The 25,832-nt window shown below is 38.4% G+C and overlaps 1 protein-coding gene across 3 annotated transcripts in view; it reads left to right on the forward strand.

The window, feature by feature from the left end:
* The window catches only part of LOC148013976 (MADS-box transcription factor 23-like), a 139,306-nt gene that overhangs the window by 35,376 nt on the left and 78,098 nt on the right, over positions 1-25,832 (forward strand). For all 3 annotated transcript variants that reach the window (XM_087666818.1, XM_087666816.1, XM_087666817.1), the window contains exons 3-5: positions 1,382-1,443; positions 1,561-1,660; positions 1,754-1,795. In XM_087666818.1, the coding sequence (XP_087522944.1) occupies positions 1,382-1,443; positions 1,561-1,660; positions 1,754-1,795 (204 nt within the window). The remainder of the gene's footprint in view (positions 1-1,381; positions 1,444-1,560; positions 1,661-1,753; positions 1,796-25,832) is intronic.

Genomic DNA, 25,832 nt, shown 5'->3' on the forward strand with positions numbered 1-25,832 from the left:
ATCCCTGAGCAGAAGAATGAAAATGGAGGTTAAAGATCACTTGTAAGATGTTATCTAGCTGCTTGAGGCTTGAAGAAGTTGGATCCAAAGGATCAATGATTGAAGATCACTGCTGAGATCAGTCCAAACAGTATATTTTGTGCTGCAAATTGCAAGCTTGCTCTTGTAGCCAACCCTCAATCAATAGCTGGCACTATGGTGCTCCATTTGTTACTCAAAGGCTTCAAAATCATTGCCCCAAGGTCAAAGAGAGAGATGTGATCACTAAAGAGCATGAAGAAGGTTTCCTTGGCAGCCACCATGAAAGCTTCAACCAAAAACTTAAGAGAGAGAGGAAAGGTAAAAGCTTGCCTTGAAAAGTAACTGGACTTTTAACCAAAACTAGCTCTATTATTTCCTTTTTCTAACTATTTTACCTCACAAATTGCCAGTCATGGATGACAGCTTACTATTTTGTCCAAGAGGCCACCAACTTTATCTTAAAGCACTCCAATTAAATTTGAATGGGCTGTCATCAGTCTGCTTGGTCAGTGCACCTGTCCATTTTTCCAAGTTGACACCGTGTCCTTGAGTAATGAAAAGGTAACTAGCTTGTGAAGGAAATCCAAGAAAAGATTAAACCAAATGGATCAAAGACCAATGTTCTAATACCACTTGTCAAAGAGGCTGAGAAGTGAGAAAAAAAAGGCAAAAGAGAGAGAAAAGAGGAGAGAGAATGAGTGACGAGGAGAGAGAATACTAAAAAGAAAGATAGGGAATGAGAGAGAAGCCATGAAAGCTAAGCACAAGCAGGTGAGATGAGAGATAGCAATTGTATTTTTGTAAAAGATGTGTCCAGCTCTCAGAGAATGCTGATCTTTCTAACAAGCTTATCTAGAAGATGTAACGATCCTGATGTTCAGGCTCCTTTACGTGCAGTTCCACATAGTGAATAAGCTCACAAAGAACAAATTCATACTTCCCCAGTTTCTGCAAGGCCTTGGAATCTAGCTTAAAGTTCTTGGGTAAGAGCGAACTTAGGCCTGGGAACCTCCCAGAAGCACACTTGCAAGGATGTATGTAGGTGTCTATGTACATAGTTAAATGTTTCTATTATAGATCAAAAGCATAATATCTGTCCAAGGTAGTTTTACCGAGTTAATTAAACTCTGCAAATAACAACTGGAAGGATAAGCCATAATCCATGTTGATTTACTCTGTGCATACATACGTACTCGTACTAGATTTGAACAGAATAGCTACTCTTTACGCTACTTTTTACCAATATGAATACCAATACCACAACTAACTACTGTGAAAGCCCATATTGCATGTTAATTTCTCTGTTTGACTCTCTGATTTGTGAAAGCCACTATTTTAAAAGGTTTGTTTATTGCTGTAGTTTTGGAAAGAAGAAGCTGCAAGAAGTAACAGCAAGTTGAAAGCCATGCAAGATGATCTCAGGTATGGCAAGATTGCAAGCCATACTAACGTGTCACATCCCGCAATAGGTGAATTACTTTGCTGGAAAAATAAGCGATCGCAACAATAGTAAACAATGCTCCTATCGGCATGTTGTAGGCGTTTGATGGGTGAAGACCTACAGATGTTAGCTTTAAAGGAGATAGACAACCTAGAAAGCCAGCTACAAGGAGCTGTAGAGCGGGTGAGATCAAAACAGGTAATCTTGGAGCCGCATGCAGATTTGGTGAACGGTATAAATGTATTGTATACGCTTCTTGTTGTAACAACTGCGCCTCAATTTGTTGAGCAGACCAAACTATTGATGGAACAAGTACAGGGACTTAATGAACAGGTATGCGCAAAAGACTCACTCATTTTCAATATTTTTTCAAATCTTACAAACAGTGGCAAATATACCTCGTAAAAGTGGGTATTAGGTTGTCTAGTATAGAGCCCCACGAGCAAGGTTGCAAAGGCCAAGGCTGGTGTTGTAGCATTATATGCATAAGAGATGGACCAAAAGCCTAATTAAAAGGTTGGAAGTCTTGATTCAGCTTTTTATAAGTTTCAAATACACAATATTTGTAAACTTTTTTGCCCATCTTTCTCTATCTATCTTCTTCTCATTTCTCCATCTACCATGAGAGTGAGATTATGTGCTCCTATGCAAGCTTCCTTGAGCTTGAGGATATGAGAGCTTCTCTTATCTTAATCTCTTGAGTTTGATCTCCTCTTTTATTCTTTTGCTTACTCATGACACAGTTGAGATTAAGGGGTCAAGCAGTGTGAAGCAAGAGGAGCTCTAGTTCTTACATACCAGAGTCAAAGCTTCTCTCCACCATCCAAACCATAATGCTAGCATTAGGGGATTGGTTAGCGCTTGTAGAACTTTGAAGATTTCATATTTCCTCTAGCTTGCATGCATGGAGTAGAAGTGAAGTAAGAGACACTTGAAAATAAAGTAATTGAGTTGAGAGAGAGGTGAGCCTTTGAGAGTTAAGAAGGCTTGATGGACCATCAAGTCTTATGTAGTGAACTTGTGTCTTATAACATTGTGGTCTTATTTAAAGGATACGAAGGAAACTTATGGAATCTTAAATTGCTTGCTTATCTTGTGCTTTTCTTAGGATTGTCATTGAGTTATTGCTTCGAGAAGAAGTTAATTGATTTGAGAAAACAAAAAAGAGTAGGTTTATGCTTTATCTAATTGTATATTGCATCAAATTCTCCTCAAAATGAGTATAGGATTATATTTATTAAATGCTTGAGTTCATAGGAGCATACTCTCTTTAATTGATATCGCAATATTGCTAATGTGGCATCATAAGGAAATTTATTATAAGAAAAATATTCATAGTTCATTCTTATATTGTAATGAATAAGGTTTCCAAATAGAGTCAATGTTAGCTTGTGAATCCTTTCAACTAGCTTGTTTTCATTCCAAGGCTCTAGCCACATTTCTCAACAAAGTACCCAAGGCCATGGACCATTGATTACCTAGAATTTGGTGGGGGTAAAGACACTCGTCTATGCTACCCATGTACTCACTACATTAAGTATACTTTCATGCTTGTATATTCAAGTGATAGATGCCATCATTGTCACTTTATTTTTTATTTTTTCAATGACCAATAAATAAGGGAAGGTCATTCACACATTGTGACTGTTGGAGTTTCCATGCCTTGAGTCTCTCTCTCTCTCTCTCCCTTTGCCATTGTTCATGCCATTGCTTTCGTTTTGGATGGAATGCCTAGTGAAGTTAGAATGCCTCTCTAACACCTGACTCTTAGCAACTCATGAAGGTGAGATACAAGAGTTAGTTTGACAAGCATATCAAACAATGTGACTTTAACTAGGGCACTCTAGTGCTCCTATACTTGGTGAAGGGCCATAAGCAAAAGACGAAGTTTAGGGGATTGAGACCTTTTAGGGTCTGCAACATTAGTTGAATCAACAACGTAAAACTCCAGACTCTAGAGGGGGAGAATATAGACTTCTTTAATGATAGTTGTTTCAATCCTCTAATGCACTCATTACACGAGTCTCCAATGATGGACTCATTTGTGAACATAAGAGTAGCCACCATCATTGAGATAGAGGACAATTATTCAATCCCTTGATTGAGGAGATTTTTTAGCTTGGCTTGAGCTCGTGATCCATATTAATTCACTTTAGGCAAGGCATGGCTTCTTCCATTCAAGGTAAACATTGGCACTTTTACTTGCTCTTGGCTTATCCCATGCCACTCAAGACTTCTTTGAGGCTATCTTGAGCCTTAGTGAGTATTTCTTGTGGCCTTTTTATTGCTATTATGTCCCTAGAATAATAGGTGCAATCTGTGTTGACAAGATAGCACCACTGCACTGAATGGAATTAATCATGAGAGTTGCATTGCTTAAATTGGTCACTAAAGCAATCATTGGTATTCTTGGCTTCCCTCCTTGGTATTGATAATCACCTTTGAGCATTGGCTTTGGGTTCACATGGTTCGAACATTTACTATTTAAACAAGATAGCATGTTATCATAACACATGGATAATCATTTTGATAATTTCTTATTTGTGCCATTTTAACACTATTTTTTGGCAAAATTAAAGAGTTTTGGCTCTGTGTTATGTATTATTTTTTATACAATTTAATTAAACATAGGGATGTAAAACCGTATTTGAGCAGTGCTGGGGGAGAATTTAGAAGTTGAGAGTTAGGATATTTTTTAAGTGAAAAATTTAGGGAATGAAAAAATATTAAGTGGTAGAAGGCAGATGCGGAAAATTTTTAAGTGGAAAATGTAGACAAATTGGAGGTGGGTAGAAAGACCGGTGTACTTTAGCATGCATACACAAATTTCGGGTTAAGAAGGTGTGGGGGGGGGGGGGGGACAAATTAGGTCTAGAGATGTGAAGAGATGCCAAAAATAACCGGTTCAAGTGGGAAATGGATAATATTTGAAAAGAGGTTGATCAAGAAGTTATGTAGGGAGAGTCTTGTGAAGAGAGGTTGAGGGAAGAGAGAATACACAAAAAAATGGACGCCATCATGCAAGAAGATGACTGATTTCTTTGATTTCTCTTCCTCATTTCCAGCAATGAAAGGCTGCCATTGATCCTCTCTTGCATCTCTTTCAACCTCATTCCATTCTTAGCAACTATTCTTGGATATTGAGAGAGAATTTCTACAAGATTTAGAGAGGATTAGTGAATATTAGTGAGAGGAGTGGAAGATTAAGAAGTTTGCTGATTTTTGGAAGTGAAGGGAGTGGAGGAGCAAGCATCAGCACTCTCGAATATGGTGGAACAACTCTAATTACTTGGTTAATCGAGTATATTGTTTTCATTGAAATTTGATCAAGAAATAGAAAGAATTGATGTTTTGCGATCATATGTATATAGTTTCTAATTTCTGAGGATAAAATGGAACAAAAGAAACAAAGTTCTTACATTAGATGCATTAAAATGATAAAGGAATGGTTGAACTTAGGTTAAAAACTATATTTTTTGACCTTAATTAGTGAAAATTAAGAATTATGCATGATGTTAATGAGAGATGAGTAAAAAAAGAGTAAGAAAAAATTAAAAAGAATTAAAAAATGAAATCTTATAACTTGAAAATGAGTTTTAATGAGATATATGTATTTTAGTGTTAAAAATGATTGTTTTTTGTCCTAATTAGTGATAATTAAAAGTATTAATGGAGGATTACGGATGAAAAAAAAAGGAGTTGAATTACATGGTAATACATTTAGTCATGAAATCTTAGGTGAAATGGATGTTTGGAATTTAAGTTCTTGAATTTTTACGTGTGAAAATGATAGCTTTTGGGTAATTTTTAGTGATGATTAGTGAATATTAAGAGAAAATGAGAGAATTTGTGGTTGTAAACTGGTATATCAACTACACGTATCATGATGGATATATGGTTAATTGGGTTTGATAATTTAAGGTCAGACATAATTTTTATGAATATTTTTATTTTTTTGGATTGTAATAATAAAAAATTAATAACTCATAATAATAAAGGATTTAAGAGATGAAGTAAAAAGAGAATGTAGTTTATTTTCTATGAAGAACATGCTCGTAGATTTTTTTAAAGAATGGATTGTGTTTGTAGATGCTTCTTTTGTAAAATGATCTTCAGGGTTGAAATGATAATTAGTGAATATTAGGGTTTATATTAAAGGATTATCAGATATTAGGGATGAAATAAGAGTTTTAAAATAATTTCTTTCTTTGATTTAATTCTTGATTTTATTGAAGTTTATAATCTATGAGTTGTAGTTCAAATTGAGAGGTTAGATGGTAATGCTAAAAGGATAGTAAATAAGTAAAGAAAGTTATTATTGCTGATAGTTGGACTACAGAGATAAATGAAATAAAAATTTTATGTGAGTAATCTAAGTGTAAAGAGAACATAATTGTCCATCCTAAAACCTTAATTATTACAATGGCTTCACACATAATCATTTTGCCCACATATCTGGGGGCTTCTTAAGGGGCCATTATTTTTTGGTGTGTTTTCTGGGAGGGTCAAGTGTGTTAATTAACGGGAAGAGGGGGTGGCTATTTGCTAATCTCAAATATAAGAAAAAAGAAAATAAATTGTAAGTCGAAGATGAGACATTAAAAAGCAACAGAAAGGGAGGGGAAGATCTAGAAGATTATTTAATCATTTGAAACCATACTCTCTTTAAAGTTCAACATCCCAAAAGGGGAAAATAACAAACCGCCACAAGTTTGGCAGGAGCAACATATAAGGAGTCTCCTCTAAGAGATGGGGAGAAGCTATAAAGCCTAGGATTAGAATCTTACACCTATTTGACCATGTTGTAGGATTTGATTGGTTGTTTTGAAGCTTACTTAACAAAGTATTGATCTAAGTTATCGGGGTTTTGATGTGCCGCTATAACAAAGTTTTCTTTTGAAACTTCTTTCCTAAATTGCCCAAGGCTATACAGTGTATCATTGTCAACAAGGCAAGAGATACCGATTTGGTAGATGGGGGTAAGAATTTTGGACCTCAATTGTGGGTTGACGTTGAGCAATTATGCACTTGGAATTGGATGTTTCAAGATGAAGCAAAGGGAATTGTCTTGGTAGCAACACACTTTAAGTTAGTTGATGAAATTCAATTGAATATTATTAGCATAAAACATCATTACGATTTGTTTACAAGAGAGGGATGCAAATTGTTTAGGCGAATAGATTGGGCTAACGTGTCAAAGTGGGTAGTATTAACTAAGGGTGTTAAAGTAACATTCGATAATAGGGACACAAGAGACGTGGCTGAGATTTTGGGCATAGTAGAAAAGCCTAGTGAAGAGTTACCTTATGGTGTGGAAGACAAGGAACTACCCGATATCTTGCGTAAGTTAAGCCTTCATAAGCAAGGGCTCTTGCAATAGAGACAAATTGAGGGATGTGTTTGAAGGGAAAATCATTACACACCAAAGTGAATGAGTGAAAGTCAAAGGTTAGCACGGGACGAGCAAGTAAGACAAAGACTGGAAAGAAAGACTAAGATAATATTGGAGCAGTTAGAAAAGTTGAGCAAAGAGTTACAAAATACTTTGCAAGGTGGGTTGAATTTATCACTAGAAACCGGAGAAATCACTGGGGAGCAGTTTTTTGTTGGAACTATGTCCAATTATGATTGGAAGAAGCAAGCAGAAAGCTTAGAGGGAATGAGTGGTACCAATAAAGGTAGCTCAAAGAAGGGGTCAACTGCTAGTGATAAGAAGGAAGAAGAAGCAAAAGAAAAGGCTCAAAACGATGATTTTGCGAGGTCTGATAAGTTCTCCATTGAAATAGTAGGATATAGAATAGACAAAGAATTTGTTGAATGCACGATAGAAGATAATAGTATCTATAGTCTTCCAGAATATTGGGGTCTTAATAGGTTATTTGTAGACCCAAAAGAACAAGTTCCAATCTTTGAAGATCTAGAGGAGGTACTAAGATCATTCTATATGGCTGTGAGAGCACCTATGCGGCATACTGACTTTACCCAATACTCTGGCCATTGGGATGATGATCCAAATATGCATGTCTAACGGTTTAAGGTTACATGTATAGCAAATGAGATAATTGAGGATGATCAAACGTTGCATATATTTCTAGCCACTTTGAAGGATGAAGCAGTTTTGTGGTATGGAAATCTTCCTAACGTCACTTGGGTGACTTACACAGTGTTAAGAGGTGCATTTCTAACTAAGTTTAGACGATAAGGGTTTCAAGACCATTTGTGATTAGAATTTAATTATCTAACACAAACCCCAGGACAAACTGTGGAGCATTATATTCAAAAGATGGAAACATTAATTAGGAAGATGGGGCAAAATGCTCCTTCAGAGGATATGTAGAAACAGAAATTTATTGAAGGATTGCAGGAGACTATCAGGGAGAACATAAGCCTTAAACGATCAGCTAATGTAATGTATGCAAAGACAGAGGCACGTTGGTGGGAAGCTAAGGTGCAATTAGGACAACTGAGGAGGAAAGTATTATATAACAATCCTGGATTTGTTCCGTCAAGTATGTCGCCCTTTATGGCAACTAGCGCACCATATGTAGGAGCTCCAGTAGCTCTTGATGCTGCTTATATGAAAAGTGCGGGGGTTACACCATCATCAATACCATATTCAAGACTAAATCCATACATGGTAGCCCCAATATATCCACCCCCATCGATAGTTATTGCACCTACAGGACGGAGTTTAAGGTGGCTGAGTTAATAGCTAAATCCTTGGCAGATATGAAGAAAGAGATTTTAGTAGAAGTAAATCCCAATGTGAAGGGATTTTATGCTGTTAGTCAGCCCATTTTTGCGACAAGTTCAACTCAAGTATCTAGTCAAGGAAGTTCCACACCTCCAAGGTCTAATACTTGGTGTGGAAAAAGCCATGGTTTTGGACACTTAGCAACACAATGTCCTATGCCAAGTAGAGTGGTGCTTGCTCAACCAAGAAATTTGTTTTGTGGGTATTGTTTGAGAAATAATCATGTGGTGGATCAATGTTGGGTTAAACAGACCCATTTACGGCAACAAGCAACCCAAATGCAAACAAATTATAATTATAAGGATAGTCAAAATGTGACTTATCCAATAGGTCCTCCTAATAGGTCAGTTATGCCGAGAGGTATGCCTACTTAGGGAACACCCCAGTGCCAAGAAATTGGGGATAAGGAGGGTATTCTAGAAATGAGAGGCGACCGTCACCCTATAGAAATCCTAATTTGAGAAGGAACAATAAGTACAATGTAGGAACAAGAGTGGTTTGTTGGAGATGTGAACACCCCTGGGCATGTAGCTAGGTTCTGCCCAAATGAGTAAAAATGAAAGGACTACGTTCCCTTATGCACCAAGTGCGGTCGTGAGAGTCATTACAAAAAGAATTGCTCAGGAGAAGGTACTTCTTCGAATAATCAAGATAAGGGTAAAGGCATTACTAATTTGACTACAAATTTGGTAGAAATTGTGGAAGAATTAGAGGGTAAACCAATTAAGAAAAAACATGTTACCTTTAACTCAGATGTTATGATTGGAGCAATCACTCGTTTAAAATCAAACCTAGAGATTATCTTAGATCAGGAAAATGATTCGAGTTTGATGGAGCCTAATAATGCTATGACAGAAACTTTAAAGGAAGAAACATCTTTACCAAGACATGCAAAAGATCATGATGCAGAGAAAGATGCGATTGATTCGCCACCCAATTCGGAGGATCAGCCAGTTTTACCCATCCCTTCAAGTTTTCCTAAGATTAAGGAGGGAGTGGCTCCATTTCCTCAAAGATTGAGAGCTTCAAAGGTAGCTAAAGAAGATGATAAGGAATCAAGGGAATCCTTTGATGTGTGGGATGAGTTGGAGAGTTTACATTTGTCGATTAATATAAGACAATTACTAGAATATGCCCCTACTTGTAGAAGGGAGATCTATCATAGACTAGTATGGAGAAGGGCAAAAAGGGGTAATTCTGTGACTGTTTCATCTAACACAAAAACTGTTAAAGCAAATAAAAGTATTTGACCCATAAGGATTGTGGATTTTTTCTTGGATCTAGGGGATCCAGTTGTAGACATGGAAGTGATGAAGCATATGATATTCGGAGCTCAGTTGGATGGTGGGGCAGTAGTGAATCTGATAACATAGGAAACAATGCTTAAGTTAGGGTTAACCAATAAGAAGGAGACTACCAGTATTGTTTTACGTCTAGCTGATCAATGAAGGGTCACACCTTTAGGTCGTTTATGTCAAATTCCAACTGTTATTGCTGGTTTGGAGTTTAGTATTAATTTCTTGGTTGTGTGACCTATTCAAGGAGCTATTTCTTATCCGATTCTTTTGGGTAGACCTTGGTTGTTGTAGTCTCAATGTGATCAGAGCTGGCATAGAGGTATTATAACGATAGAACCTAAGCATGATCGGGTGCAATTGCGAGTTGTGGCTAGGGAATTTTTGCTTGAACCAATGGAGGAAAGCACATATACGAATAGATATGATGCCTCCATGACTGAGGAGGAATTGAATGAGAGCTCAGAGACTAAGCAAAATTATGTGCGGTTATATCGAGATTTATGTGATCAAGCCTCATTAGACGGGAACAAGACTATAGTTGATATGGTGGATCAAAAGAATGTTGCGAAATCTTTAGGAATGGGGAAATATTATGTGCACTATTATTCAGAAGACGACACTGATAATGATATTGCCAATTGGTTGACTACTTTTGATAGTGCTTTATTTGATGTATTGGTAGTTTTTGTGGAGGAGGAAAATATGGAAGATGAATGGGAAAATTCTCTTCTTGATGTTGAAAGCTTAGTGAGGGAGCGTACAAATTCAATTATTGATGAAACACAAGAGCAAGATCATTCTCTAGATTTCTTTTTTGGGTATGATTCCCAAGTTATGAAACAAGCAGAAGAATTTGAAGATGAAATAGAGGAGATAGGCGATGAACGAATTATTGAAGAGCTAATACCAATAATGGAAACCAATGGAATGTTGATAGAGGGTCTACCTGAGACCTTGGCTCCTATATTGAGAAATGAGATTCCATTTGGGTTTGGTTAATTACCTTTGTCCATACAACAACTTTACTTCTATCATTGGAGATAGAAATTCCGTGAATCCCGTAATAGTAGTTGTAGACCATTTCAGTCCTCTTGCAAGGAAGATAGGGATGATACTTAGAATGGCAGAATTGTTTCATGTTATGCTACAATGATTGATTGGGAGGAAAAATGGGAAGATGAATTGAACCCCCACCAGCAAGTAGTTAAGGTGTCTCAGGAAATGGCAGCTTATTCAGTGGATATGCTGAATGATAAAATTTTGTATTATGAGAATGAAATTGCGGATGATACTGCCCTTGTTCAACCATTCTTGAATAAAAGTACTAAACTACAGATAGATAAAGCTGCTACAGAATGCGAGGCATTTAAAAACATGAAGTTGGTTCAATCCTTACAGTCTTATTATGATGAAGAAATGAATCATTTAGAAGATATTGTGTTTCAAACTGAGAATTTTGATAAGTAAATATTGCAAGAAAAGCAAAACCTAGAGCAAGTACAATCCCGATTAATGGATGAACTAACTATGTAGATTGTTGTGATTAGTGCCTTGCAGGGGGGAATGAATTCAATATTAAAACATGAAAGAGTTGTGATACCCACTAATAGGGGGCAGGGGGTTACTAATGTCCCTTAGCTTTATCATCAACTTCGTCGAGTAAATTACTTTGATAGAAGCATGTCCTTACGATCGACGATGGGACGTTCGTCTACGCATGTAAATGGTGTGTGTAGTATAAAAAGGGTTTTGCCTCATCCTAGTGAAAAGGTTATGGATTTCACAAATTATGGCAATGGGATTGAACCGCCTCTTTTAGGGTATGAACCAGTGACTCCAACTACTTTTATTTAGATTAAGAGGATTATTCATTATTTAGGTTGTCGTATACAAGGTGAAATAAATGAAAATCTTCATTTATTGATACTCAAGTTGAAATGGAAGCAATGGAGGTGGACTTATCAAGATTAGTAGTGTCTTGAACATCATAATCAGATTTTATGATGTTACCATCAGAACTTGCATGATAAAAATAAAAACAAGCATATAAGTATACAATATGGATCTAAGGATTGACAGTTATCCATGGGGGACCACGATGTGTTAGACCATTATATGGTTGAGATTATTGAGTTTACACAATGGAAAGAGTCTTCCAAAGCACTAGTTGTGTTAAGATATGTGGGATCTAGAGTATGGCAGATTATGGAGGTTGAAAGAGGAAGAAGAAACTCATGAAGACATTGACCTTGACAAAGACAAATTGTCACACAAGTGAATTAGGTTCCAAGATTGAGACTTGGACTCATAAACACAATCTTGTGTATGGACAGTGACATAGACACTTTACTGGAAAGAAAAAAGTACTATCATTGTATTAGAAAAAGAGTGCAAGTACAATGCTTTATAGGAATTGAGTGGTGGCACTTTCTCCTACTGTGCTTATGGGATTCTGATCCTGAGCCCTAACTACTCCTTACAAATGGACTGAAGTAGGTGTGATTGTAAATATCTCAACACCCCTCCTCAATCACAACCAGAAGTACAAAGTGTGTAGAGGCTTTAGTGAGAGCAACACCTACAAAGTGTGGGCATACCATAAACATGGCAAAATACTAGAGGCTGTCACAGAAAAGGCTAAGTGTGGGTACCAGAAACATGATGGTCATCCAGAGGCTGTAGCAGGGGCCTCACAAAGTGTACAGAGGCTGTAGTATAAGGCTACTTGATGAGTTTACAAGTTTATGTCCGAAGCATTAGGGCTCGGAAATACAAGGCTAAAAAAGTCTATCTGAATAGAAGGACTGAGGAGGTTTGTCCTTCTCCTGGTGGTCTTTTTCTTCTTCTTCTTCCTTTGCTCCGTTTTCTTGTTCTTCTTTGAGTGCAACTAGATAGGCCTTTTGGGACCTCTTTCTAGCATGGCAGAACTTCTTGGTGTGTCCGATCCTTTTGTAGAAAACACAAAAGAGCTAATCCCTCTTGCCTTTGTACCTGTTGCCAACATATAATGCATGTTTATCTCTAGAGGTGCTTGGTTCTTCCTTAGTTTTTAGCTTCTATTCCTCCTCTAACAGTGATGCCTGGATATCAACAAGTTCAAGGTTTGGCATATTGATTAGAGTTGTTGATACATTATTATATTCAGGAGGCAAACTTTTAAGTAGAATGCCAATGCAAACATCTTCTTCCATTTTAATGTTGATTCCTACAAGTTGGGTTAGAAGTCATTCCATGTAATTTAGATGTGTGGCAAGTGATGTGCTAGACTTCATTTCAAGCCTGAAAAATTCAATCAAGAGACCATACTTTGATCATTTAGACTGTGCACCGAACAAAGTGTCAAGTCTCTTCCATTTATCCTGTGAAGTATCACATTTATAATGGATGTAGTTATGGTCTAGCTCCAATTTGATAATGGCCTGAGCCTTATCATTGTTCTTTTGCCAAGTGACTGGAAGGTCCGTATCACGAGGCTTCTTTTCTTTTCTAGTGGTAATGGCCCAGAGGCCCTTCTTCATCAGGATGAGTTTGATGCGGGTTTGCTAGGTGTGAAACTCGACTCCTTTGAAGCGATCAGTTGGAGAGTCTTTGCCCATGTTAGACTTGTGAGAACATCAAATAAACTTCAGAATTATTATATTTGAGCATCAGAAGAGTTGGTTGAGATGTATCAAAAGATACAATTGGTAAGAGTACTAAATGAGTGCCAATGGACACTATGTTTCTTCATTGAGTCTTAAAAATCTGCAAAATCGTTCAAGTTTTTTCAAATCAAAATATTCCCCTTCTTGATTTGATGTTGGGACCTTCAAATTTGAGTGAAATGACCTTCAGTGTGTTGGAATCAGTGAGTAGATGAAATAAAAAAGAGCTTCAGTGAAAGTGAGCTATGGAAGATTAGGGTTTTCATGAAGAGATGATTGGTATTTTTCTTATTGCTACTCACAAAGATAGCCATTTGAGAAACCCTCTAAGGGGAATAGAGTGTAGATGTATAGCTTCAAAAGCCCTATGATAATGATCAACATTGTTGTGTGTACGGACTGAACGAACTGTACAATCAGACATAGGCGCAGACAGGAAAACGAGCTGGAATTCATGCAATGCTGAGCTAGATGATCATCAATATCTTGGTTTGAAGTGCTAGAAAGAAGCATTCTGAGCAGAGGAAGATATGTCCAGAAGGAATCTCAGTGAGATATGGCTTGGTTTGAGAGATATGAAGGCTCCAAGCAAGGTAGGTACAGGCTATGGCTATGGCTGCCAAGAAAGGTTAAGTGGAGATAGAGGTGGAAGATGAGACCTTCACTTGGGACTTCAGCTAGGTAATGATGAATAGAAGCTAAAAGAGCAGAGAAGGAAGCTGAGATGAGTTAGGTCATGCCGAACTGGGCTCTGATATCATGTTAAAATATGTGGGATCTAGAGCATGGCAGATACACACGCTATGGAGGTTGAAAGAGGAAGAAGAAACTCATGAAGACATTGACCTTGACAAAGACAAACTGTCACACAAGTGAATTAGGTTCCAAGATTGAGACGGACTCATAAACATAATCTTTTGTGTGGATAGTGACATAGACACTTTACTGGAAAGAAAAGAGTACTATCATTGCATTAGAAAAAGAGTGCAAGTACAATGCTTTATAGGAATTGAGTGGTGGCACTTCCTCCTACTGTGCATATGGGATTCTAATCCTGAGCCCTAACTACGCCTTAGGGACTAAAGTAGGTTTTATTGTAAATATCTCAACAGTTGTGTATTAAACATCTTTTAAACCTCCATCTCAGAACTTATCATCTGATATTAATGATGGACAACCTATGGAAGTGAGTAATTGATTAGGTCATGTATCTATGAAGAAATCCACTGAGGTGCCACTCATTAAACCTAACAAGTTTCAAACAACTTATGTGCACAATTTTAAAATTGAAACGACCCGTTTTGAAGTGGCATCAAATAAGTTTCTCTTATTGGGTAATTAGTTGCAAGGTGCTACTTTTTGGAGAAATTACAGAATGTTCTTAAGAAATATGCACATGTGTTTGCTTGGAGCTACGCGGATTTGAAATGTATGAAACTTGAATTGTGTCAATACTATATTGATATTGAACCAGGTGTCAGACCTATATGTTAGCATCAACGGTGCACAAATCCTAACTATGCAGATAAGGTGCATGCTGACATTTCTAAATTATTAGATGTGGGTTTTATCTATCATGTTGCGTATAGTGACTAGGTTTCACCTATAATCATTTTTTCCAAAAATAATTCTAATAAAATTTGCATCTGCATGGATTATCATGCATTGAAATAAGCACACTTGTAAGGATCATTTTCCTTTATTTTTCTCTGATCAATTATTAGATAGAGTGGCAGAACATCAACTATATTCTTTTATGGATGGGTTTAGTGGTTCTAATCAAATTTTGATTAACCCTGAAGATCAACCCAAAACTACTTTTACTACTGAATGGGAGACTTCTGCCTATAAAGTAATGCCATTTTGTTTGTGTAATGCACTTGCCACTTTTCAGAGAGCAATGATGGAAAATTTTCAAGATTTTCTAATTAAGTGGATGGAAGTCTTTTTGGATGACTTTTGTGTACATGGCAATGAAGAAAATATGGTCGATTGATTGGAAGAGGTATTCCAACGTTGTGAAAGCATAGGAGCTTCCATAAATCCAAAAAAACGTGTTTTTGGAGTACCATAGGGTATATTATTAGGTCATATATTTTCGAGTGATCATATTGCAATGGATATGGCTAAATTACAGAAAATTGCTCATTTACTTGCACCCCAAAATTTGAAACAAGTACGTGGGTTCCTAGGTCATTTAAATTTTTATCGGCACTTTATTGAATCGTTTGCATTGATTAAAACTTTGGTTGGTGGAAGGACCAATTTTGGTTTCATCGGATTGGTTTAAAGAGTTTCATATTCATGCCGATGCTTCTATGGATACAATGGGAGTGATTTTATGCCAAGCAGATGATAAGAACATTGATAATCCAATTTATTATGCTAGTCATAATTTGAGTGATGCCGAGGAAAACTATACCACAACTGAGAAAGAGTGTTTATCGATGGTGTTTGCTATTACCAAGTTTAGGCATTATTTGTTGGGCAATAAGTTTATTTTTTATGTGGATCATGAGGTGCTAAAATAATTATTGAATAATCCTCAGCTTAGTGGTTGAGTTACTCGATGGATGTTGCTTTTTCAAGAATTTGATTTTGAAGTTATTACTCCGTGCATGTCGATCTCATGTTCTTGCAGACCATATGTCTCGATTAATTACAGATGATATAGAGAAAGGTGTAGATGATGACTTGCCTACTGCTCAATTATTTGACATCTCTACTACATTACCTTGGTATGCGGATATTGCTAATTTTCTTAGTACGGCTAAGTATCCACCGACTACACCTAAGCATGAATGTCGTCGTATTTTGTTGCCGTCATGCTCCTATGTTTTAATGTTAGGTTATTTATATAAATATTTTCATTGTGAGGAGATATATTGAAGGTGTGTTCGTGAAGATGAGGTACCAGAATTTTAATTTCATTATATGATGAACCTTGTGGGGGTCATTTTGCAGAAGATCTGACAGCACATAAAGTCTTATTTGTTGGTTACTGGTGGCCTACCTTATACAAAGATGCATATGAACATTGTCGCAAGTGTAATAAATGCCAACGTACTAGGTGACGGACTAAGAGCTCTGCCATGCCATTGACTCATGTATTGGCCTTGGCACCTTTTAAAAATGGGGTATAGATTTTCTTGGTCCCATTGATCCACCTACACGATATCATTCTAATCGTTATACTTTGGTGTGTACGGACAATGTCACCAAATGGATGGAGGCGAAAGCACTCAAAACTGATCGAGGCAAGGATGTTGCTCTCTTTCTTTATGAGAATATTATTACTCATTTTGGTTGCCCACTAGAATTAGTTAGTGATCGTGGATCCCATTTTTTGAATAATTTAATTTCAAAATTGATGGATCTTTATAAGATTAAGCATCGTAAGTCTACCCCATATTATCCACGTGCTAATGTTGTTGGAGAGGTTATCAATCGTGTTGTGATGACAATTTTAACCAAAACAATCATCGAGAATAGACGGGATTGGGATGAGCACTTACCAAAAGGACTCTGGACGTACCGAACTACTTATAAATCACAACCAATAACACACCTTTTAGTTTGATTTACGGGACTGAAATTGTATTTCCTATGGAATTGGAGGTTCCTATCTTACACATGTCATTGTCTAATCGTCTCGGTGAGCGAAAAACTCTTACTACTTGTATGTGCAAGTTAGTTAAATTGGAGGAGGATTGTATGTCTGCTTTGTAATGTATTGAAGCCCGTTAGGTCCCTTTCAAGTCAAAGAAGTGTATGATAATGGTTCAACGGATATTTAGGATTTAAAGGCAGTTCATGCACCTTTTCGTGTTTATGATCTTCGTTTGAAATCTTTTTTGACTTAGTTGAATCGTTTGAGTATGGGTGGATGGTTTCTTAAATTTCTTTCTTGTTTTGTTTTGTTTGGGTGGGGGACATAATTTTTATGGCATACAGGTATGGAGATTTTATGGATGGATGCTTTGTGCCCTTATCTTGATGATAATAGTCTTGACCTTGCTCATGTAGGTCCTTATAGTATTTCCCAATTTCAGACACATGCACTAAAAGATATAGGCCTTATACCGATGTTAAAAGCGACAAAAATGTAAATAAAAATTTTTTCCCCCGTCGTCGCAAAAACCATTGTTATTGGCGACATCGTAGAACAGTCGCTATTAGCATCGTTATCAATGTCGCTATTTGCATCGGTATCAGCGTCGCATGATACTGACACAAATAACAACGCTGATAATGACACTGATAACGACACTTTGCGATGCTAATAACGACGCCAATAATGACACGTATAGTAAATTTACGATGCTAATAGTGACGGTAAGAGGGAAAAAAAATTTTGTGGCCCTGCCACATATAGCACTATGTGCTTTATTTGGCCATACAAAATAGTTTCTACACTGTGTACAATGCTCGTGTAAATAAAGACAAAGTGTACTTAAATCATAACACTGATACATGAAATAAATACATGATCGCATAATAAAAGCGATTGATATAATCACGGCAAGATATCACTACTACATAGAAAATGTCTACACAGATCACATGATCAAAAAAGAAGGATGTGTGAGCTCCAGGGATCCAAGGGCGAGCTATAGATCATCACCATCTGAAAACTCGTCCTGCCATAAAGGAGCATCGAACATACTCTGCAAAAAAAGAAACAACTACACATCAGTCCACCATACAATAATGCATTCTAATTAAACATGTTAACTACAAACAAGAAAGATGAGTGACTTATAGGGCTGTAGCGTCCATACAATCGGTCGATCAATGCAGTGAGACCATGCCTCTCTGCATATCGAGTCTCAAGGCTGGTTGGATCGCGATTTGTAATGGAGTGCTGCAAAGGAAACAAAATACTAACGGTTAAAAACAAAATTGTCAGTACAAAGGATATTGCAAAAAAATAAGCAAGCAAAACAAAAAGAAAACTTACAAAGTCCTCCAGATATGTCTTGTGGCCGCCACTCCCAAGATGATGGACCACTCCAGCCTCTAGTCATGCCCTCGTCGCCTCGCGCTGCTGTCTCCAATGTCCTGGAGAATCAGTAGCCTCCTTCCCTTAGTCGGCACCAATCGTCCACGTCTAGCCACTCCAGCTTCGTAGCCCCACTCTTGAGTGCCTTGCGTGCGTCCGATCGTCTGTGTGACATATATGCATGCATGCACTCCATCATCGAGTCTGTAAAAAACTTATCTGCTGCGGTTGGTATCGGAAACTCCTTATGCAAGGATGCTACTATATAGTCCTTATTCCCCTTTGGTATGCTTTTCCAATGATCCAAGACGTTGTGCCGAAAAACTTGTTGGTACAACTCTCTCATGGAAGCCATCACCCTCCTCCCCTCATCATTCATGATGATGGCTCCTGACCTATCATCCACAAGGTAGACGTACCCCTCCCACCTGGGGTATGCCTAAGATGGGTTCTCTCCCACCTGCGACTACACTCCTAGGCATATGTAGGAGACCCCTCTACATCTGGTGTACTGACCGGGATAGTATCTATTGAAGTAGCACCCATAGGGATGCCACCAACTGCAGACGACTGAGAAAAAGCCGCAGTGACTGGAGTAGACGTCCCCACATGTGTGACAAATCCTGGAGGTGATACAAGTCCATCAAAAGGACAAGATGGAGACACCGCGTTTGTGCCTCCACAGCAACCACCTAAGCTATGCTCTCTGGAATTGCTCTGCAAGCGAGGAGTAGCACTTGGATCCCAAGCCAACCGCAGACTCACTGTATCTATATCTTTGTAGCATCCCCCTAACCCTAAAGCACTCCCTCCATTTGGCCCAAGTCTGGAGCATTGATCTCGTTTGCTCGAAATTGAAGCATCTGATCGCGCCGAAGTAGATCTAATAGAGTGGCCTGACGATGTCGGAGACAGCTCTTGATCCGCTATGTCTCTGAATCTTGCCATCTGATCTAGAGATATGCGCATGAAAATATCTTGCAACTCCTCATCGCTCATCCCTCCACTCATCCTAATGATTTAAGTATCCAAAAGGTCACCTACAGTCAACAATGATGTTAGCATAATCAATTTAAATCATATAAAGTATAGTAATACAAATCCTTAAAAAATGATCTTACTTAAAATGCATATCTTATGTACTCTTATAAGCGATTAGTCAACGCATTAAGTAAGTGGATGCTCCAGGTATGAAGTATCTTATGGTTCCATGTCAATCTCTTGACACAACTTGGCATAAACTAGAAGGTCAATAGACATGTCACCACAAAAGGATGAGTCCACCTAGTTCTCAAAGAATTCTTGGACCCCTGTATTTCCATCATTGTTACTCGATGCTGGCTTCTCTACATGCTCCAAGCTTTCAGTGGCCTCCACCCCTTGTAATATCGACCCCTCTATTTGCATATTGTTCTCATCTATGCTCAGAACATCGCTTTGATCATATACTCTCACACTTCAGGGAGTTTAAGGTATAACATACCACCATCGAGGTTGTCGAGGGTTTGGTTAGAAGATTACCTGTTCACAAACACGTACAAGAGAGATTTAACTATTGTGACATGTACCATGTTGTAATACAATTAACAAACAAATGAGTTCATGCATCTGTTCACAATGGGACAGCAACACAAAGGTTTCGCGCAAATCTGTCCATTTTTTTTCGGAATCTATTTCGAGAAATCCAGATGGATCTCGTCGAACTGTTGCTTCAGCTCCTTCAAGTACCACTTTGAACCACTGCACATCAAATAGTATCATGAAGAAGCTACGATAATCCACTGTAACAATACTTTGTAAGTTCCTAAAATACTCCATCTCATCTATGATCGTGTTTGGATCCGTTGCTCGTCATCGGCTCTCTTGCTCAAACCTTGCCATGATACTAAGTCTGTTGTGGAGCGCATTTTGTCAATATGCTCCATGCGCAAATGCCATCCGTGCGACCACGTTGTACTATATATTTTGTATTGTACATCAAAACACTCAATTAGTTGTCGCATAATATAGATACGATAAACCCTAAACACGTCATCACCTTTAGACTACATCCCCTCGAGAATTCCCACTCCTCGGTTGAGACCTCCACCCCTACGCAAGATGCTATGGTCAAAGCTCCATGCAACCATCGCATTGACATAAACCACAGCATCTCCTCCATGCCCTCAGGATATTGAATCGATCGATGGCACGTACTACATCGAAATTCAGATCGCGCTTCCTCTCGATCTTGCCTAGCTTACTGGTATGTGGCAAGCCACATCTCCATGGAGGCATGGTGCAATATATAAAAGTGATTCACATTCTTCTCCATTGCAGCATCCATTCTTTCTTCGATCCCATTTCCAACCACCACATCTCCGGTCAGTCTATCATCGTCCTTTAGCGACCATAGCATACTATTGTTTGGATCCATCGTTGGTAGCCATTGTGAAATATGTACTAGTGCCTCAAAGACTAACTAATCTTCAGCCATGCTACCTTCTGGTCGAGCTCGTTGTCGCACAAAGCCTTTCACGGTTTTCATGAAGCGCTCCAAAAAGAACATCCATCGCATATGGACAGGTCCAGCAATCTCCACTTCATCTACAAGATGCACAAGATGGTGGATTTGTATCGTGAGCATGCTGGTAGGCAGGTATTTCTCAAAGAGATAGACTGTCTCCACTGCTTCCCACATCATGGATTCAATAGAGGACGTCTTAATCTCCTTCTTTGAGATCCATTCCACTAAAGTCGACAACCTATACATGGCCCCATGTATTTCTAGAGTAAGGCATCCTGCGATCGTGATCGGTAGTACAAACTGCCACAAATGAGAAAGCACTATGAATAATGACTACACTCCAAATAGCAAAATACGCAGGCCACTTACAATCCATTCGTAGTACAAACCTGACATATCTTATGCCAATCATGGGATTTTAGTCCTAATGATTGGTCGTCTTTGGAAAACCCAGACTTGAGAGAACGCATCATACCTGTCCGAGTGCAGATAGACTTGACTATTTTCTTCACAATGTGCTCTTCTTTAGTGGACAAAACCTAAGGAGTGTGAGGTAGTTGCACGCGACCATCAACACTCGACTGCGGCCAAAGTGCCTCCATCTTGCCTACCTTCTTCAAATCCACTTGTGCCTCTATAGTGTCACTCTTTCCTGTGATGTGATCCCATAGCAAGCTGCCCACGTTCTTGAAAATATGCATGTGATCCAACAAGTGGTTGATTTGTAAGTGGTTCAAATATGGCAACTCATAGAAAACTAAGAACTGTGGCATTCCATTTGGATGTGACTCCACGTGGACAATTTTCAGCTCGTACCAGCTTTGGGCATTCATACGTACTGGAGGTTATCTAAGAAAACCTTTTCCGAGTTCATGACCCTCTGGCAAGAAAGCGGCGTGTCCTTGATGTACCATCTTCTTCATGGTTTGTGACCTTCAGGAGTCTAACTGTGGCCCGCACAATGGACATGCATGATAACCTAAAGTAACTAGACATGTCCCAATACCGCTATCCAGTGAATACAAACTTGAACGAGCTATGATAGATATTACCAATAAGAACGGAATCCTATTTACCTGAGTACTCTCTGAATCTTGGAAAGTCATGTATCGTCCATATGAAAATGGCTTGAATATTGGCGGATCATCAACTATCGCTCTTGCTCATATCTCGCATGGTGATCCCCTCCTCCCACAAAATCTTAAGCTCATCGACTAATGGACGAAAATACATGTCCATATTTTTGACTTTGTAGTGGCCGGGGATGAGTAAGCTAAGGATGAGATGTCCTTTTTTCATAGAAAGCCATGGAGGGATATTGTAGTTGACAAGGACTATAGGCCGCCACACATTGTAAGAAGTTGAGCGTAGACCGAATGGGTTCACGCCATCCATTGCAAGACCAAGCCGAAGATTCCTTAGCTCTCCGGCAAAGCCTAGGAAGGTAGAGTCAATGTGACTCCATGTGCGTGAATCCACTGATATTCGTTGAACTCTATCTGTGGACCTATTCTGCACATGCCACATTGTCAAGCTCACCACGCCAGACGTACGAAACATGTGGTTTATGCGAGGGATAAGCGTAAAGTGTCTAAGAACTTTTTGAGGGATGGTTTCCCTTGCAAGTCCTGTCGATACTTGTGAAAACCACACTTTGGACATGTCTCCATAGTTTTGTATTCTCCTCGAAGCAGTATGCAACCATTGATACATACATGGATGCTGTTGTAGTTCGTGCCAAGCTTTCGTAAAAGATGTCATGCATCATCACGAGACCTAGGCATGGTATTTGTAAGTGGTAATATATGATACTTTAGTAACCTGAAAAAAATCATAAAACACATTGAAAAAATATTTTTTTTAAAAATGATAGTGCCAAGAAGAAATCAACGAAGCATATGTATAAGGTACCTAATCAACTTAGTCACAGTCGCATCACTCCACCCATATTTTGCTTGCACACTTCGGAGTGCAAGCAGTATCTTTAGGGGAGATACTCGGCGCCCATCATATAATGGTATGGATGCTTTCTCTCTAAGCGGGTCAGAAGTTTTGACATCCATGGGAATCAATGCATCAATCATTGCCTCCATCTCAGGCTCCAAGATTGTAGGTAAGTCTCGAAGGCTGTCTGTCTCCTCTTGTATGAATGCCCAAGAACAAGATTGTAGGTAAGTCTTGAAGGCTGTCTGTCTCCTCTCGTATTGACGGTATAGATTGGGTAGTACCTTCCAAGTGGTGGATTGGCTCAGGCACTCCATCCATCATATGCCCAAGAACTCTTCTAATTGGTCGCAAATGGTGCACTCCTTGGGACGAGACATCACCTCCTTGGATAGAAAATTTTTCAGTCACACTCAATCTTTTTGTATATGGTATTCAATTAGCTTGCGAGTACAATGCATGATTGATATCAACTTTTTTTACCGTTTGCTAAAAATCCAAGATCGCGTGATCAATGATCTTAGATTAAAACTCGCCGAAGTGTCGTAGGTGTTCTATAGACAATCGACATTTTTGTCTTATTGCTAGCTTACATTGAGAGTAAGGACATGGGACATGTTGATTAAGATATGCCTCACGATCTTGAACATCAAGACCTTCATTGTTTTCCATTTTGTCTACGTTATGACAAACAATTTGTTTTTATTATCATTCTTTTTTTCTTTCTTAAATTGTTTGAGAATGGATTTATTCTCTTGTAACTCAACAAAAATTAATGTATGTAAAGTCTCCACCCACCCACCCACAAATGTACGTATGTCGGAGTGTTTTCCATCTTGTGGTGTTGCACCGGACCTCGCCACCACTTTGTCTTTGTTTTTTATCCGTTCATTATCTCCTCTCCTTCCATCTCTCTCTCTTTTTCTCTTTCTTTATTCTGTTGTATGTTTATTTCCTCTCTCTCGTTCCTTTTTTCTTTTTCTCTTCCTCCCCCTCTCTCATTTTCTTTAACAAAATATATATATCTCTCTACTATTACAACAATAAAAACTACTATTACTACCACTACAACAATAACAACAACAACAAATAAGAAAACTAGACAACAATAAACAAGAAAATAAAAAAAACTATTACTACTACCACAACAACAACAACAACAAACAAGAAAACATCTACTACTACAACCACAACTATGATGACTACGACTATGACTATGACTACGACTATGACTATGACTATGACTATGACTATGACTACGACCACCACCACGACTACGACTACAACTATAACCATGATCACTACCACTACCACTACCACTATAATAAACAAGAAAAGAAGAAAAAACTACTACTACTACCACTACTACAACAACAACAACAAATAAGAAAACTAGATAACAATAAACAAGAAAACAAAAAAAACTATTACAACAACAACAACAACAACAAACAAGAAAACCACCACTACTACTACAACCATGACTACGACGACTACAACTATGACCATGACTACGACTACCACTATAACTACGACCATGATTACGACTATGACTATGACAATGAATACAACTACGACTACAACTACAAATATGACTACGACTATGATTATGACTACCACTATAATAAACAAGAAAAGAAGAAGAAAAAAAAAACAACTACTACTACAATAACAATAAATAAGAAAAGAAGAAAAAACTACTACTTCTACAACTACTACTACAATAACAAAAAACAAGAAAACTAAACAACAATAAACAAGAAAAGAAAAGAAAAGAAAAACAACAACAACAAACAAGAAAACAACAACCTCTCCCTCCTCTCTCTCCCTCCCTCTCCCTCTCCCTCTCTTTCTTTCTTTCCCTATTATGTTTAATGTTTTCTCCCTCTCTCTTTCGTTCTTTCTTTTCTTTTCTCTCTTCCTCTCCCTCTCTCATTTCCTCTCCCTCTCTTTCTCTCTTTCCCTATTATGTTTAATGTTTTTTCTCTTCTCTTCTCTCTCTCTCTCTCTCTCTCTCATTTCCTTTTCTCTCTTTCTCTCCCTCTCTCATTTCCTCTACCTCTGTCACCCTCACCCTCTCTTTCTCTATTATGTTTAATGCTTTTTCTCTCAACCTCTCCCTCTTTCTTTCCCTATTATATTTAATTTTTCCCTCTCTTTCCTCTCCCTTCTTCTCTCCCTCTCTCATTTTCTCTCCCTCCCTCTCCCTCTCCCTCTCTTTCTCTCTTTTCCTATTATTTTAATGTTTTTTCTCTCCTCTCCCTCTCTCATTTCCTTTTATCTCTTCCTTTCCCTCTCTCATTTCTTCTCTCTCCCTCTCCCTTTTCCTCTCTCTCTCTTTCCCTATTATGTTTAATGTTTTTTCCCTCTCTCTCTCTCTCGTTTTTTCTTTCCTTTTCTCTCTCTCTCCTTGTCTCATTTCCTCTCCCTCTCTCACCCTCACCCTCTCTTTCTCTCTTTCCCTATTATATTTAATGTTTTTTCTCTCTTCCTCCCCTTCTCTCTTTTCCTATTATGTTTAATGTTTCCCTCTCTTTCCTCTCTCTCCCTCTCCCTCTCTCATTTCCTCTCCCTCCCTCACCCTCTCCCTCTTTTCTTTTTCCCTATTATGTTTCATGTTTTTTCTCTCTCCTCTCCCTCTCTCATTTCCTTTTCTCTCTTCCTCTCCTTCTCTCATTTCTTGTCCCTCCCTCACCCTCTCCCTCTCTTTCTGTCTTTCCCTATTATGTTTAACGTTTTTTCTCTCTCCTCTCCCTCTCTCATTTTCTTTCTCTCTTCCTCTCCCTCTCCCTCTCCCTCTCCCTCTCCCTATTATGTTTAATGTTTTTTCTCTCTTCCTCTCCCTCTTTCATTTCTTCTCCCTCCCTCTCCCTCTCCCTCTCTTTCTCTCTTTCCCTATTATGTTTAATGTTTCCCTCTCTTTTCTCTCCCTTCCTCTCCCTCTCCCTCTCTCATTTCCTTTGCCTCCCTCTCCCTCTCCCTCTCTTTTCTCTTTCCCTATTATGTTTAATTTTTTCCTCTCTTTCCTCTCCCTCCCTCTCCCTCTCCCTCTTCCTCTCCCTCTCCCTCTCCCTCTCTCATTTCCTCTCCCTCTCTTTCTCTCTCATTTCCTCTCATTCTCTCAATACACATGAATTTTAACAAAAATAAGTAAAAGAGAAAGAGAAAACAAAAAAACGAAGCAATGCTACTTATTGGGCTAGTTGTGCCTATGATAAGAGG

Source organism: Lygodium microphyllum, chromosome 25 (assembly GCF_053477565.2).
Source record: "Lygodium microphyllum isolate KBCC chromosome 25, Lygodium_microphyllum_v1.1.10, whole genome shotgun sequence".
NCBI lineage: Eukaryota > Viridiplantae > Streptophyta > Polypodiopsida > Schizaeales > Lygodiaceae > Lygodium > Lygodium microphyllum.